The following is a 15,947-nucleotide window of genomic DNA, read 5'->3' as shown; positions in this document are numbered from 1 at the left end:
GCGGCGAAGCCTCCGCGTCAGCCTCAGCTCCGAGCTCCGAGCTCCGCGGCCGCGGCGCCCGCCCGGCCCCGCTCGCAGCCCCGCGGGGAGCGCGGCGCACGGCGCACGGCGCACGGCGCACGGCCAGGCGGCGGCGGGAGGCAGCGGCGGCCCCTCGCCGGCCCGGCCCGGCCCGGCCCCGAGCTCGGCGGAGCCCCGAGTTCCCGCCATGGGCCCCGGGGACCCCAGCCCGGCCGGCCGCGACCGCAGCGCCTAACGCCGCCCTCGCCGGTCGGTCCCGCGCCGCCGCCGCCGCCCTCGCCCGCGTCCCCGCGTCCCCAGCGCCGCCCGCCGCGGCCGCCGCAGCGCAGCCCCCAGCATGTCTCGGAGGAAGATCTCGTCCGAGTCCTTCAGCTCGCTGGGCTCCGACTGCCTGGAGACCAGCCCGGAGGAGGAGAGCGAGTGCCCGCTGTCCCGGCTCTGCTGGAACGGCAGTCGCAGTCCGCCCGGCCGGCGCGAGCCCAGCGCGGCCGCCGCCGCCCTCGCCCCGGCCCCGGCCGCTTCCGCCGCCGCCGCCGCCTCGGCCGCGTCCGGGGCCAGGAGGGCGCAGCGCCGCCGGCGGGTCAATCTGGACTCTCTGGGCGAGAGCATCAGCCGCCTGACGGCGCCCTCGGTGAGCGGGAACCCGGGGCCGCGTCCGGGGAGGGCACGGGGCTCGGCAAAGTTGGAGCCGCGGACCCGGGCGAGCGCGCCCTGCCGGCCGCTGGGGGGCGGCCCGGCCTCGTCCTGCGGCCTAGGGCTGCAGCGACCCGGGGGGACCCGAGCCTCGCGCTCCAGTTAGGGCACCCTAAGTACCCACAGTCCGCGCCTGCCGGGTCTCCGGGCCGTGCGCCGGTCTGCCCGCCTCTGCATGGACCCGGCGTGGCCCCTGTCCCCTCTCATGGCCCCAGGGCTGCTGCCCACCCACCTGTTCTCTTTGCCCCAAACTTTCCCAGGCCCCTGGTTCTGCAGTTCCATTTCCAAGTCTTTCATCTCTGCTCTCCAGCCTCCCGAAGGAGCCCCGAGCCCTTACAGGAAGCCCTTCCTCTCATTTCCCACGCGCTCTTGGTCTGAGCGTGACCTTCTGTGACATCTTTGAATTCCACAAGCTGTCTCCCTTTTGCAAGTCTTTGGGAATTGTCAGAAACTTTTCTAGGTTGGTTTCTGATGGCAAACCCTAAAGTGTCTTGTTCTCTGCCTTTTTCTCTTATTCACTGGGCATTTATGGCTCAGTCTTCTTTGGCAAGGCTGGTGTGATTTTCTACACTTGTCTGATATTTCTATTTTCCCTTCCTTGGATTCTTCCGGGCTTTCTTCCTTACTTTTTTCGTGCCTCTCTTGTATTAGGCTCTTCATAAATATTTGTTGAATGAATAAAGGCCTTCCAAGACTTCTCCAACTTGTGCTAATCTCGGGATTCAGCTGTTCTAGAGACATATCAGACTCTCCCTGGCTTTCCGTATTCCTTACCATTGCAGGAATGCTAGACTCTAATCCAGTTTTCCCTGTTGGGGCGAACTCTGTTTTCAAGGAAACCACTGTATGGCAGACAGAATTCAAGGGGATTCAATACGAAATTTCCATCCACTTCTTATCCTCGTGCAGATCTTGGAAACAAAGACTTTAATTCCCCCTATTCATCACAGAGACATTATCTCTTTCAAAGTTTCATAATGAACCTAAATGTTGGTCTTGTTTGATTCTTCTTCAGTTTCTCTGTTGAATATACCTTGCAAGCTATGGGAGGAAGGACCTGAGGAGTGGACCAGTGAGGCACCAGGTTCTGGTACCAGGCAATCTTACAAGTACACAGTCGTACTTATTCTTATAGCAGTGACACTCCTTTTCATTTGTCGTCTTCGTTTATATTTTACCCTTTAAAATACCTATTGCCACGTTTCCACTTGATAATCCAGAAGGAAAACCCACAATGGGTTGGTTGCTGTTAGCTATTCTTTTCCGGAAATATTTCCCAGGCAGCACAATCTCAGGTACCATTCAGTGTTACAAATTGCTGAACATAATGCTTTACCAGAGGAATCCAGTAACTATATCTGCAGCAACGTAGGTGCAGTACATTAATTCTTCACTACAACAGGTTTGTGTTTAATGCAGTGATTATACTGAAAGTAATGATTAGTTTTGGTGGAATTGCCTTCATAACTCTGTTTTCTCTTGTCTAAGAATCAGATTTTACAAATTTTTAGAAAGTATTGGCAGTGCCTTTGATATTGTTAATTTAACCAGCTACTTTCAACCACTTGCTTGAGGAACTACTAAAGTAAACTGTAAATATTTACTGCCAGACTGAGAGGAAATAGTCTCTATTATCTCTGTAATAAAATTTGAATGACTCTGACATGACAAACGCGTACCCAGATGATAGTTTTTAAAAGGAGTTTGAAAATATGGTGATCAAACTATGCAGCATCTCTATGTATTTTTTATGCTATAATTATTTTCTACTTTTAAAGATGTCTGTTAGGGCACATGCAGTATAAATAAACATTTTCAGCCTCACACAGATTGTATAGAAAAAATTCTCACTGGTAATTCATACCACAGGCTGGTGTATACAGAGCAGTGACTTATTTCTGTGTGTCTGTGTCCATTTTCTTTTCTTTTTCTTTTTCTTTCTTTTTTTTTTTTTTTTAGCAAGCAGGAGACTGCCTTGTGTAGTTTGATTAGATTCATTCTCCTACATTTTTAGAGTCCTAAGTTTCCCTAAAAATACTCGGGGAGATGAGATATGATCATTCTGCTCTTGTTATGTTATGGCTTTTTGTTATGTTTTGGCTTTTTTTTAACCACATAGAATAGTTAACTCCAGGGCTTGGCTTTGCTTTATTTTATTTTATTTTATTTTTTGGTACCGTTTAACTCAGGACCTTGCACTTGCCAGGCAGGCACTTGTGTGGTTGAGCTATATCCCGGCCCCCAGGGCATTTTTAGATGACAATTTCTAGTCCTGTTTAGTGTTGTGTGCTTTCCTGCATTCCATTATGATAGTGTTTGTATTTCAATATGAACTGTACTTGCGCTGGGAGTGCCTTTTCACTTAGTGATCCAATATTGACATGTTTTAATCTATTGGGATTTGCTTTTTATTCAGAATGATTTGCAATGAGGAATGAGGAAATGAATTTAATTAATACTAGGACATTGTCAAGTAATTAATTAGTTATTTGATCCAGGGAATAGTCAAATTCAGGTTTTTGACATTTAATAGTCATTTTTAGACACACCCATGTTGGATGTAAAGTTTATAATACTTTATTTAAAGGACACAAGTAAGTCAAGTTGATGAAATAGAATTACATAATTCAGGAGAGCTGATTCTTATTTTTGCCTTTTGAACAGCCAAATGCTTATACATATATCTCTGAGCAAGCTACTTTTACTTTCTGGGATACTTCGCATCTCTAAAGTGTTATTCTTAGGGTTCCTCCCTGTGCTGAGGCTCTACAAGACATACATTGTAATATCAGGATTTGAATAAACTGACAATGCATTTAAAAGAAAAATAGGATATATGTTAGATTTAAAACATTTTTAAAAGTAGGGAAATCAAAGTTCTATTTAATTAATTATTAAACATTTTTGAGGATCTATTTGGCCAAGTACTGTGGAGAGTACTGATGATAAAACCACTGAACAAAACATAACAATGTATCCAACCTTTGAACTCATGGTGCTTCCTTAATCTTTTCTTTATATTAAGGAAACTGTATCTTGGAGATGCCCAAAAGAAGTTTTATCATCCACTTTGGGTGGTTTTGTTCATTATGAATTTCTGGAGTGCAGTCATTATAATAAATATAATCCTAAAGGCCTGATTGAAGATGTATAAGTCACTTATTAGGTTATTTATTTTGAAATAACTTAATGTTTGAGAACACATATGGAGAAACAGCTGGGAATTTTACATCGAAGGTTAATTTAGTAACTCATGCGTTTGGGCATTATTTTTATGAACCAGAATTGCTGGGGCTGGGGATTTAGCTCAGCAGCATAAGCGTCTGCCTTGCAAGCAGGCAGTCGTGAGTTTGATCCCTGGTACCGATAAAAAGGAAAAAGACAAAAAAAAAAATATATGCAGAATTGCTTAGTTGCTTCATCACTTTCACATCCCTTTTGGGTTTGCTGATGTCAGCCTGTCAGTGAAGATGCACTCGTAGACCAACTTGTTGGCAAGGTTTCCCTAAGATATTTTATTTTTTGTTTTTATTTTTAAAGAGGATAAAACAAAGGAAAATAAAACTAATCAAAATAAACCAGTAAGTGTTTACAGGGTTTCAAAACCTTATGAGATCAAGGCTTCCTTAAGATTTTTGTCAGAGAACTGCTAGTTGTTACTTTGCAGGTGGCTTTGATGACTTCAGAATCTTCCCAGAACAAAATGGCATGAAAAAAAGTAATGGAATTGGAAGGAGGGCAGATAAGGAGAACAAAGCTGATGACATGGGGAATTATCTTATACTGGAATTCAAGTGAAAAAAGGTCTAGTTTTGAAAAGAAAATTATGTTAATATATGTTTATGAAAAGATAAAAAGACATTAAAATTATGCTTTCTGTCTCTCCTGAAATTAAATAAAAATAGCTGTCCAACTTGTGTAAACCCTTAATGAAAAGTACATGTGATTTATCTGCAAGGTAGGATGTTTGATGATGTATGTATTTTAATGAAAGCTTTTTAATTTTGGGGCTCCAAGAGACTAAAAAGTTGTGAGAAGCAGACTCATAAGAATTATAAAATTAGATAAAATGAATGCCAGTAGTTAAATGTCACTGGCATTAGATGGCATAATTTGAACTCTGAATTCAGTAGCTGTCTCTCTATGCTTTATTTCTAATCATTGCAAAAATATGTCAGAATTTGACTAATCCCGTGCTGAGCTAGGAGTGAGATTCTGGGAAAGCCATTTCCTACCTTCCGTGAACCTTAGTTTCTTCTTTTGTGAAGTAGGATTAATAACTACCTTGTAGTTTTGTTATCAAAACTACAAGGAGCAGTATTCTTTGTAAAACTCCCTGAATTCAGTAAATAATAGTTTTAGGATGAGATCCATTCATTTCAACAAAACTTGAGCACCTCCTAGAGATTCTATTTTTTCCCTTTTTTTTTTGCCATTAATTAATTTACTAGTAACTTTGTTGGAAATGTTTGTAGAAAACCTCAGATGTTAAGTCCCTAAAAACATAAGGATAACAACATTTTATATTGTTGGCATAGCCATCCAATCCATTAAAGAATTAAAACAGCCCTTTTGTGACTCCTGGGCAATGACTCGCACATATACACAGGCATATATAATCATTCACGTTGAAACATTTCCATCAAATTACCTAATGCTGTGTGGCAATATGAAAACAAGGACAGTTACAAGTGGTAGAATGTTGTTTCCTCATAACTGATTTTAGATTAGAAAAGAAGATGAAAAACTACTTGTTTGAAAATTTCAGGCATTCTTCACTTTTTGCTTTCAAATTAATTTGTATATGTGTTGAAAGGGCTCAGCTGTGAGATGTAACAGATACCCAGTTAATGGGATATATGCTTGGCGTGTGTGTGGACTCTTTGACTACCAGATGTTACCATATAAGACCTTCATTTTAAAGATAAAATTTGACAGTGAGATACGACATCAGTGATTATTATTTTGTATGTACTAGTGATGACCTGTTCATTTTTAGTGTATAGTTTGTCTGCTTTCAAAGATTCCTAAGTACATGGAGAGAATACCTAGATATTATTGTGTAATAATCCCCTCCATATCATTGTAACTTTTCACTCACAATTGTTAATGTTTTGTTACCTCTTTTATAGGAAGTTAAAAGTAAAAGGAAAAATAATACTTATTTTATTCAGTGTAATAAAGTAAATATATTATCTCTGGACATATGTATTGTTCATCATGAATTATCAATGTATAATTTTCTCTTTTGGGATTTTGCACACAGCTAGGAAGAAAAAAAAATTAGTGGAATTGGCAGAGAAGATATTTGCCAAGAGCTATCTACTGGCTGAGTTTTCTTAGCAGGTCTTAGTTTGATATAGGAGCTAGTAATTACATGAAAACTTTCCAATTATGTTTATGTTTCTTTTGGGTTTAAATTTTTTTGTGCTATATTTGATTCTGTCAAACAAAATGCTTAGATTTTTACGTTCATTCTATGAGAGAGACATACTCAGGTGTGTGGAACATACTCAGGTGGAACGCTATCCTTCCGGGCCTCTTCAAGTGGCCCATTTATATTTTAAGATATTAGGTAAATGTAACAACTCTCCTCCAGTCTGGATTGCTTATACTTTCCATGCAATTCTCTGTCAAATGAGGAAGAATTGTTTGTCAGCAAGTGGGCTACTGTTGCCAAAAATGCATTGTTAAGAGATGGAAATGACATCATCTTGGTCTTCAAATGTCACTTCAGGACAAGATCTGAAGATCTAGAATTATGTGCTTTAAGCTCAGAGTGCCTCATAAAATTGAAAATTCCAGTTCTCATGTGATTTAGGAACTACAGGAGCTAAAAATATCTTTGACGGCTAGAGATTTGTTGGGGTTGTCATTGGGAATTGAGAAACAGTGAATATTTTTATGAATAAAATAGTGACAAATCAGTTTCTGAACAGAATTTATTTTAGTCAGTGGATGTCAAAGTTCATGAACTTAAGGCATAACTGAAGAAAACTGTTAGAATGAAGATTCCGGGACCTCATCCTCAGTCCGTTTGATTATATCAGAAAGATGGTAGTACCCCACGATTTGAACAAAGTTGCAGGTGATTGTTAGGGGCTCCAAAATTATGTTCAAAGGTGACCAGATTTCATGCCATGAAGACTACTGGCCTATGCTTGCTGAACAATGTGGACTGATTTAATAATAATAATAATAACACTGGTAGTGATGATATCCAGGAATTAGTTGGTATGAGGACAGGAATAAAAGTGGTGGGTTGGTGCCTTTATTGCTATATTCTATGGTTGTATCCATTGTTGTGTAATAAACTTGTTGGTTGTGTGGAAGAAGGCATTTAAGGTTTCAATATTTGTTACCTTAATTATTTTTGAGCTCCTTCCCATTTTTCCTGACATTTCCTCCATGTATGTGTATATTCAATAGATCAGATTCATTGTTCCCATAGATGTCTTATGACTCCCTTGTCTAGATGAAGGAACAGATTTTCAGAAAAGCTGGGGATTGTAAAGGAAAAGGGAGATGAAAGGTTGTTGTCCCTATCAATTTGACATGACCGTCAGCTTTATCCTGAATGAAATTAAGAAATATGTCTTAAGAATTCTAAAGTGCTCCATCTACTGGCTTACTTTAGAGGAAGGATTTATGTCTATGCCAACGAAACATTTAAAAAGATAAAGGGAAAGAAAAACAGATCTGAATTCAGAATATTGTTTTTGGAGAAAAAATAATGGATGGTCATTTACCAGTTGTATAAGGCCACTTCTCAAATCATACCAAAATATCACAAAAATGTAATGAGTTTTACTGTCTACAACCTTAGTTAATTTTTCTGTCATTTATTGGCATGTTGGGCAGGAGTCCAGTTGAACTCCAAATAAATGATAATCTAATATTTAAAGAATTTTAATTTTTAAAAAATCTTTTGGAGTATCAAGCATTGAACCCAGTCCTTATGCTTAGCAGGTGCTGCACTGCTGAACTATGTTCCAAGCTCCTTAAGAATTTGAATTTTAGATAACTCTAGAATCAAGCAATCATGAAGAGGGTATCCGTGTGAAAGTCCTGATTTTACATTACTTGCAAGTCCTTCAAGTCCATTTGACTTCTTTGCCATCCACTGCCTGTGCATGTTATGTAAGTCTTCTGTGGCAACTGGGAGGAATAAAAATGTTCAGAGAAAAAAGCCTTGCTCTTTATTGTGTTACACCTGTGCTCACTCATGCATGAACCTTCCAGTTTAGTTTTGAAAGAGAATAGTTTTTCTATTTTTATCACACACACACATCCTGTTTCCTATCCCTTCGTTTTTTTCCCCTGTATAATGCTAAGTTATTACATCTCTAGTGTAGGATTTACTGTATTGTACGGTGACTTTGCTTTATTCTGAATTAAGAATTCGTGTCTCACTTGTTGGTGTATGCCCGTGTCTAACAGACAGTCTGCATTATAAAGATCCTCAATAAGTACTTGTTAGAGGGACTAAATAAATCCCTAGTAGTTTGTAATATACCTGGCACTGCTTTATAGTTAACAGTGTTTTGTGCTGACATATTTTAGTTGATTATTTTATTTAAATGCTTTTTATAGCTTATTCCTAGACATAAGAGTAGATATATTTATGTGTATTTTTTCTAAAATGTGGCAACAGTTTCAAAACACTTCTATACCTGGTGTTTTATTGGAACTTCACAACAAACTGTAGATTTTATGCAAATTGTATTTAACTGGCTATTGTGATTATCTTAAAATGCTTGCAGATACACAAACTACTTGGGGTGTATATTGTTGCCTCTTAAAAGGATTTGTATCCTCCTGTCCCTGAATAGTATCTCAGTATTGGGGATTAAACCCAAGAACCAACAGTGAGCCAAATGCCTACCACTTCTATTTTTTCTTTTGAGACAGTGTCTCCTTAAGTTGCTCAGGCTGACCTTCAAATTGTGATCCTCCTGCCCAAACGTCTTAAGAATCTGTAATCATACGCACATACCACCATGCCTGATTGCATACAACCTCTTAATAATAGACATGTGTACACCTCTATAGATTAAAGAGATGATACATCTTTCTGTTTTGTTCATTATTGTTTCAGTATGCAATAAGTTTTGTGTTAAAGGAAAGGTATTCTACTAAAAATACCTCGCCAAACCAGCACATTCCTACATCTTATTTTGCAGTAAATATCAACAGACATTATAGTGGCACTGGAGAGATAGAATTCTTAGGAAAAATGGTGATGTTAGAAATTACTTATGTAAGAAATGGGAGAGAAAACTGACTAAAAGCTGGTAGAAGTATAATTATTTATATTTTAATATAAATTATATATATAGTTATATATTAATATATTATTTATATATTATATATTATATTTATATATTAATATAAATTATATATATATATATATATAATATTAGGGCCCAGTTGAAGTTGGAGATAATTTGTGGGCCAAACAGTGAATGAAAGTAATATGGAGATATACAAAGCAGTGAAGGTGTTGATTGCATACTAAAAGGCTTATTTGTCAGATTGAGTTGGAGGTATTTGGGGGAGTTTATTGGAGTGGAGGGTTATGTGTTGGGAAATAATGAGAGTGACTGCCAAATGGGACAAAGTGTAATAACTTAAAGGCGTTTTGTTAACATTATTATATAACTGGGTTTTACGCTTTCAGTATTTGTTCTCTTCTGGCAGCTAAGAGATTAGTTTTTCCTCTACCCCAAGCAGAATCAGGTAATCTGATTAATACATTAGTCTTTGAAACTAGCTGTTTCATTTGTATTTACAGCATGTGTTCAGAGTTATAACCAATCCTTGAAAAACTTAAAAGCATTCAGCTACATAATTCAATGCATTATTTATGCTTTCTAGTTGTTACAACAGAGTCCTTGACTTTGATTCAGCACACCACTTCTTGAGTACAAGATATGACATTTAGAGTAATGGGTAGCTCCCAAAATATTTCATACCTTATTGGAGAGTGTAGAAGGTACTTTCTTAGCTGAAAAGGTAAAAATTAGTGGTGGTGAACCAAGCATTCTAAGTACACTATCACGTTTGTAGTATTAATTTGTAAGTGAGAAGATGAAAGTCAATATAATATCCAGAGTTAAACAATTTTCACTTAACTAATCAGTCTTTAATAGTACCAAAGATTTGCTGTGTTTCAGTTCCTCCAGGGTACTTATCCTACTGCTACTGACGTGTGGATATCCTGGTAAATGGGGTGTTTTAGGCCACATGTTCCGGAACAGCAGATTTCCTCTATATGCAAGCACTGAGGACATGAACTGTTGCGTTTTGAAAAACTTAATGTGCAAATTCAGTTTCTCATATGCTACCAGGGAGGCAAAGGAAGAGGTAATAGTGGAGCCTTTTAACAAAAGTGTTTCTAGCTTTTATGATTTTATACGTGATTTGGTTAATGGGCTTTCCTTGTTTTTCTCAAAAAAAAAAAAAAACAAAACAAAGCAAAACAAAACAAAACTGCCCCGAAGCCTGTTTCTGTCTGTGTGTACACAGGATGAGTGAAAGGTGGGTATTAGAGCTCAATAAAGGTTGCATTCTTATTTTCCTTCTAATTTAACTTTGAGGAAATATCTTCTCTACCTCCACCTTCCACACTTCTGAATTCAGATATGACTACTAATCTTTCACTCAAGCAATAAAGTGTGAGTAGTGAACTGAATATATGTTTACTATTATTAATGACTTCATAGTTCTGCTTCCCTGCTTTCTTGAGGACCAGAGCATTCACTAAGAATTCTTTGCTCACTACTTTTTGGGCAAAGAGAATATTTGGAGCCAGGCAAACTTCCTGTTACCTTGTGTATATTTGGATGAATTTACTTTCCTAAGGCTCAGGTTTTTTTGTTTTTTGTCTGTCAAATGAGGGTCATGATTTAAGGGCTATGAAGACTAAAGTTATAATATTTGGAACACAGCAAATGGCCTATAAATTCTGATGGCTTTTCCTGACTCTTCACTTGTCTTATTTATATACATAGCGGTAATCATATTTCCTGATACCTGCAGTTATCCCTGGCCACAATCTGTGTCAAAATATATAGATACTACTTTCCTTTATAGTTCTTATTTGGTGCTCTCATGCTTTTAATGGAAAAATATTTTCATCATTACTGGATATGTGACATTTCAGAATTATTCTGTAGTTCTATTATGTTTCCAAATGAAGTTCCATCCCAGCAAATATGATTTTTATGATTTCTTATTTATTTGTTCAGCACCTTTCACATTTATTTATTTAGCATTTTCTTTGCAAATGAGAAGTTTTACTAATTTATTAAATGTACACTCAGTATTCTTTACACATTGTATTGAAATGGGGCACTCATACATAAATTTCCTACAGTCGTTTGGATTTAAAAAATTAAAATACATTTAAAAATGACAACTCACCTCTGCTCCTCTCTCTGTGGCTGCTCTTCACTCTATCCTGCCCTTTCCTCTTCTGGTAAGATGTGGTAAAGGAACAATCTGTGTTCAAAAAGACTGGTTGAAACTATAATCATCATGATGATATTCATGAAAAGCTTTGATTTATCAAACTCATGACCTTGCACTTGTGCAAGCAGGCACTTGTGCCTCAGAGCTAAACCCCCGGCCCAGCTTTGATTTATCGAGTCCTTATCATGTGGTAAGTGATCACCACATTTTATTCCCTTAAAAATAACAGTTGTGTGGGAGTGATGCTTTCCATGGTTTATATACAAGATGTAATGAGTCTGGATCTCTGACCTCATCTAATGGAGCCATAATCCATACTCTTGGGCATGTACTGTTCTCCTTGGATATGACAAGCAAGCATTCTCACCTCAAGTCTTTTGTCCTCTTCTCCACTGTCATAAAAGCTCCACACCCACAAATTACTCTATAAGTTCAGTATCACCTCATCACATCATAGTCTTTCCCTACCAACCATTGTCTCTCATATCATGTTTCTAGTACTGTACTTACCGCAGAAATGATCCTTCAGTAAACCTGTTTACTGAATATCATCATCTTTTTGTAATAGAAGTACTACAAGGACAGGGACCTTGTCTGGGCTGTGCCTTGTGATTTTTTATAATACCCTGAGTGGTCCTAGCTAGAGGTGAGTTCTCAGTACATCCTTGTTGATGTATTTGGTATTATTTTGAAAGAAGTCCTAGGACATAGAGATGAAAAGGCATGGTTAAAAACACCTTAGGACATGGAAATGACCTAACACCAACTTTATAACATGGAAATGAAAGGGCATATTAAAATAAAACAAAAAAAAAACCCCAAAAAACAAAACAAACAAAAAACATGGGATAAGAGAAAGAGAACTAGCATGTATTAGGCAGCTACAAGGGACCTAGCATTTATCATTTTCATAGTATGTATCATTGACCTTTCAAACTTATTTTAAGGAAATTTAGATTCAGAGTTGAATAACTTGCCTGTGATCACAGTAATTAGAAATGGAGATAAAATTAGGATCTTGATTTAACCTCCATCTCCATAATCCTTTCTTAGTGTTACATATTTTAAGACTCATTGAATGTGGTGGACGTTGTGAAATGCTGTTTATGTGCCCTTTTAGGGATGAAGCACTTAACTCCCTAGATGTTAGGAATAGTGCTGAGAGGAAACCTCAGCAGTCAGTCCCTTGTATGTTTGCCCAGGGCCATTTCTGTGAGTAATCTACATAGATTAGGAGCCTTGGCCCTCTTCTACTAATTGAGGCAGTTCTGAAGCCAAAACTTCACGTGGAGGCAACTGAGGCTTCTTCAAGACTGTCTCATAGCCCACCTTTTCTCTCTTCCCAAGAATAGTACAAAGAGTGCTACAGGATTTTGGTTTCATTTACACCTAATTTGTTAAAATTTTATCTCTGTCTATCACTCAAGGTCACTGGTCAATACTTTTGTACATTTAGTGTTATCACATTTAAATTGCCATGCTATTTTCAGTTCTCTAGGTACATTTTATTGATGGTGGCTGCACTGATCAGAGGATGTCAAATCAGGTTGGAAACAATAATCCATCCTTCAGTAGTTTTATGGTCAAATGGTTCAGTGTATCTTTTGAATTTGTATAATTCACTGCTGTAATAACTTTTGGATTGTCTGGTAGTTAGACTTCAGGTTTTTTCTTATCCTCCTAAAGATAGTTTATACGTTGAAAAGCATGTAGAAACAACTGATTTCAAGTTTGTGTTTACATTAGCTTGTTTCATTTCACTGTTAAAGTACAGATGTGAGTACACACACATAGGTACAACACATCAGTTCTTATTTCAGTATTATACTTTTTTATTTTATGAAAAAAGAAAATTTTTAACAGACTAATAAGAGAATAAGAATAGTTAATATGTTTTGTGTGATACAAGATAGATAAAAAACACAAAGAAGAATTGATAACAGCACAAAATGCTCTTGATGAACTATGAAAACTAGTAGTATAAATGAAACAAATTAGCAGAGATATTAAAATATTTTAAAGCAATGGAATAAGTAATTTGGGAAATTATTTACATTTCTCCCCACTTCCTATTTATCTGTCTTCTATTCTGTGCCGTGTGTGTGTGTGTGTGCGCGTGTGTGTGTCTATATTTTTTGTTTGTCATACTAAGAAAAACCCACTGTGGTATTTAAGCTTGTGTGTCTGACTTATTTCACGTAACATTATGGTCTCCTGTTTCATTCGTTTGCCTACAATTGCCTCAAGTTTATCTTTCTCTGTGGCAGAGCGGCACTACGTTCTGATTAGATACATTTTCAGTTACCATTCATCTATTTATGGACACGTAAGCTATTCTTATCTTTTCCATGTCTGACATGACTTTGTTCACTCTTAGAGTTCTTTTGGACACTTGTTTGATACTGGTGCAAAGGTCACTATGGAAAGAATTTCTGAAGTATCAGGAGCTGAGAGTAGATTTTATCTTGTTACAACGAATAAATTTTATGCATTGCACTTGATCAATAAGTGCTTTTAAATGAATATAGAGTGAATATAAACATATTTATTTTAAGAATGCTATACAAATGTAAAAACCAAACAAGATAATAAATACAAGTTCACTTAGAAGAATCAGTAATAGTTATATATATATTGTAGGAAGAATAGATGTATGTAATAACAGTGTCTTATTCATTTTATTTCTTCATCAAATAGTTACTGCATGCCTGCTATGTGTGCTTGACTCTACTGTGTCATGAATAAGAACCAAGATCTAGGGAGCAAGAAAATCACTCTGGTTATCTATAGAATTCATATAAAAAGTGTTGTATTTTTCTTACATGCTCTTAACATCTGCTATGCCATTCAGTTTATATTCTGTGCCAAGAAGAAAGAATAAATTTTTTATATGATCTAAGTATATTTTTAAAAATATTCAACACTATTTCATTAAACAAATACTTACTATTGACCTTTACTGTGACAGGACTTTGATATGTCTTACTTATGTGAGCAAAACACTTGTACCCCCACCTGCATTTGTCTTGTGATTTTTGCTGCAAGCATTCCATGACTGAAATTCAGAAAGATTTTATCTTTATACCAAACTCTTTCTTGTATGATATCTTCCCAAGGGAAAGCAAGAACTCTTGGAAGAAAAATTCATATTACCCCAACCTCAACTTTTAGGAGTACCTGTCGCTGCTCTAGCAAAAAGCCCATCATTTTCATTTGGTGGGATTCTGTTGACTGCAACTAAAAGAAAAAGTATCTCATTTAAATGCTCATTGACCAAACTCAGTGCCTGAGAACTCCGGGTTGGCCAGCTTCTTTTCGAATTTAATTTATTTTTTCTGTATGATTGGCGTAATTTATGCATGATTTGATTTTTCAATGTTGTATTAACAGAATTTTGGTTTATAGTGTAAGGAGGTTGTTTCCAAGAAAGGAAGAGATTAATACAGATTTTGTTTTAATCATAGTATTTACACAAGAAGTTGAGTTTAATAACATTTGAAATATCTATTTTTTAAATCAACGTCTGTTTCTATGTATCTTTCTAACCATTGATTATATCCGATAGAAATGACTGTCATTGATTTCTGAAAAAGTTAGTAGAGAGGTAAAATAGCATAATCACTTTCATTGTCTTTTTAATATTTGCCCCACATAATGAAAAATATCTTTTACCTCTTTAACAAAAGAATCTGCTTCCAAAGAAATTTATTCTTGGGAGTGATGATGAGATTGCATTGTAATAAAACAGAAACTAAGGAAAAGAGTACATCTCAGCTACAGACTATTGTTAAGTCCATTTGAAGCTTCAGACAGATACCAGTTTCTGGTGTGCATGCTGGGAGAGAGATTTATTGTTTCCACTTGATACAAAGATCAATAAATGCTTTGTGGACCTGACAGTGTTTGCAAGCTATAAAACCTCTCTTTCTTTTCTCCTGCTAACTTATTACCCTTATAAACACATTTCAAAGAAAATTAATCTCTTCTTTTGTTTTGAACTAAATTCTTTCTGCTGAAGTGTGCTTGCAAAGAGTAAGCTAACTTTTGGGCTAAAAAAATAATGCATGAGATACATATTCAGTTTGTTAGAGTGGTTAACTGTGAGTTGTGGGCTGGGGGTCTTGATGTCTTTGATCTTTTAAGCATTTAGGCATTTTTCTCTTTGTTTAGCTGCATTCGTGGGGTGGAGTGGAGGTAGTTGGAGGAAATCAGATGTCAAATTAATATAATTAATATATTTTCCACATTTATCTGTCCTTTTTTGGAAAAAATCCAAATAATCTAGATTTTAAACACCAATTTGACACAGATATCCTATTTTAATTATAGAAATAAAAATACGTCATTTAGTGATATTAATGATGACTGAAGTGATAAAAACTAGCAACTCCATTATATTGTATGACACTGAAAAAAGTAAATTCACGTAACGTAACAGCTTTTCAAAGAATATGTACTAGAAAGTTACTTTCAAATATGAATCCACAAAAACTACATTTTACAAGTATAAAATATGAATCCTAATCCTGAGTTAAAAGTAATATCAAACCAACTTTTATGGTTTGTATCTAGATGTTCCCCTCTAAATCCTCATGCAGTCATAGGTGGAGCTTTTTGGAGGTGGCTAGACACAGGGTTTGTGATGCTGGATCACATTTGTGATGCTGGGTTTCAGGGTATGAGTGCTACCCATCCTAAGCGTGGGTGGTCTGATTAAAATATAAGCGAAGAAACAAGTTTGTTGCTTGCTGCTTGCATAC

General features: G+C 37.2%; 1 protein-coding gene across 1 annotated transcript in view; it reads left to right on the top strand.

Moving 5' to 3' along the window:
• The first annotated feature begins 209 nt into the window (after positions 1 to 209).
• The window catches only part of Gucy1a2 (guanylate cyclase 1 soluble subunit alpha 2), a 291,599-nt gene continuing 275,861 nt past the window's right edge, over positions 210 to 15,947 (top strand). The window contains exon 1 of the mRNA XM_063256136.1: positions 210 to 652. Within this exon, the coding sequence (XP_063112206.1) occupies positions 359 to 652 (294 nt within the window). The 5' untranslated portion in view covers positions 210 to 358. The remainder of the gene's footprint in view (positions 653 to 15,947) is intronic.

This window comes from Cavia porcellus, unplaced genomic scaffold, assembly GCF_034190915.1.
Source record: "Cavia porcellus strain 051 isolate PalLab524CR breed Dunkin Hartley unplaced genomic scaffold, mCavPor4.1 scaffold_9, whole genome shotgun sequence".
In the NCBI taxonomy this organism is placed as follows: Eukaryota; Metazoa; Chordata; class Mammalia; order Rodentia; family Caviidae; genus Cavia; species Cavia porcellus.
Note: the sequence above shows the minus strand (reverse complement) of the source record. Positions and strands in the feature narration are given on the sequence as shown.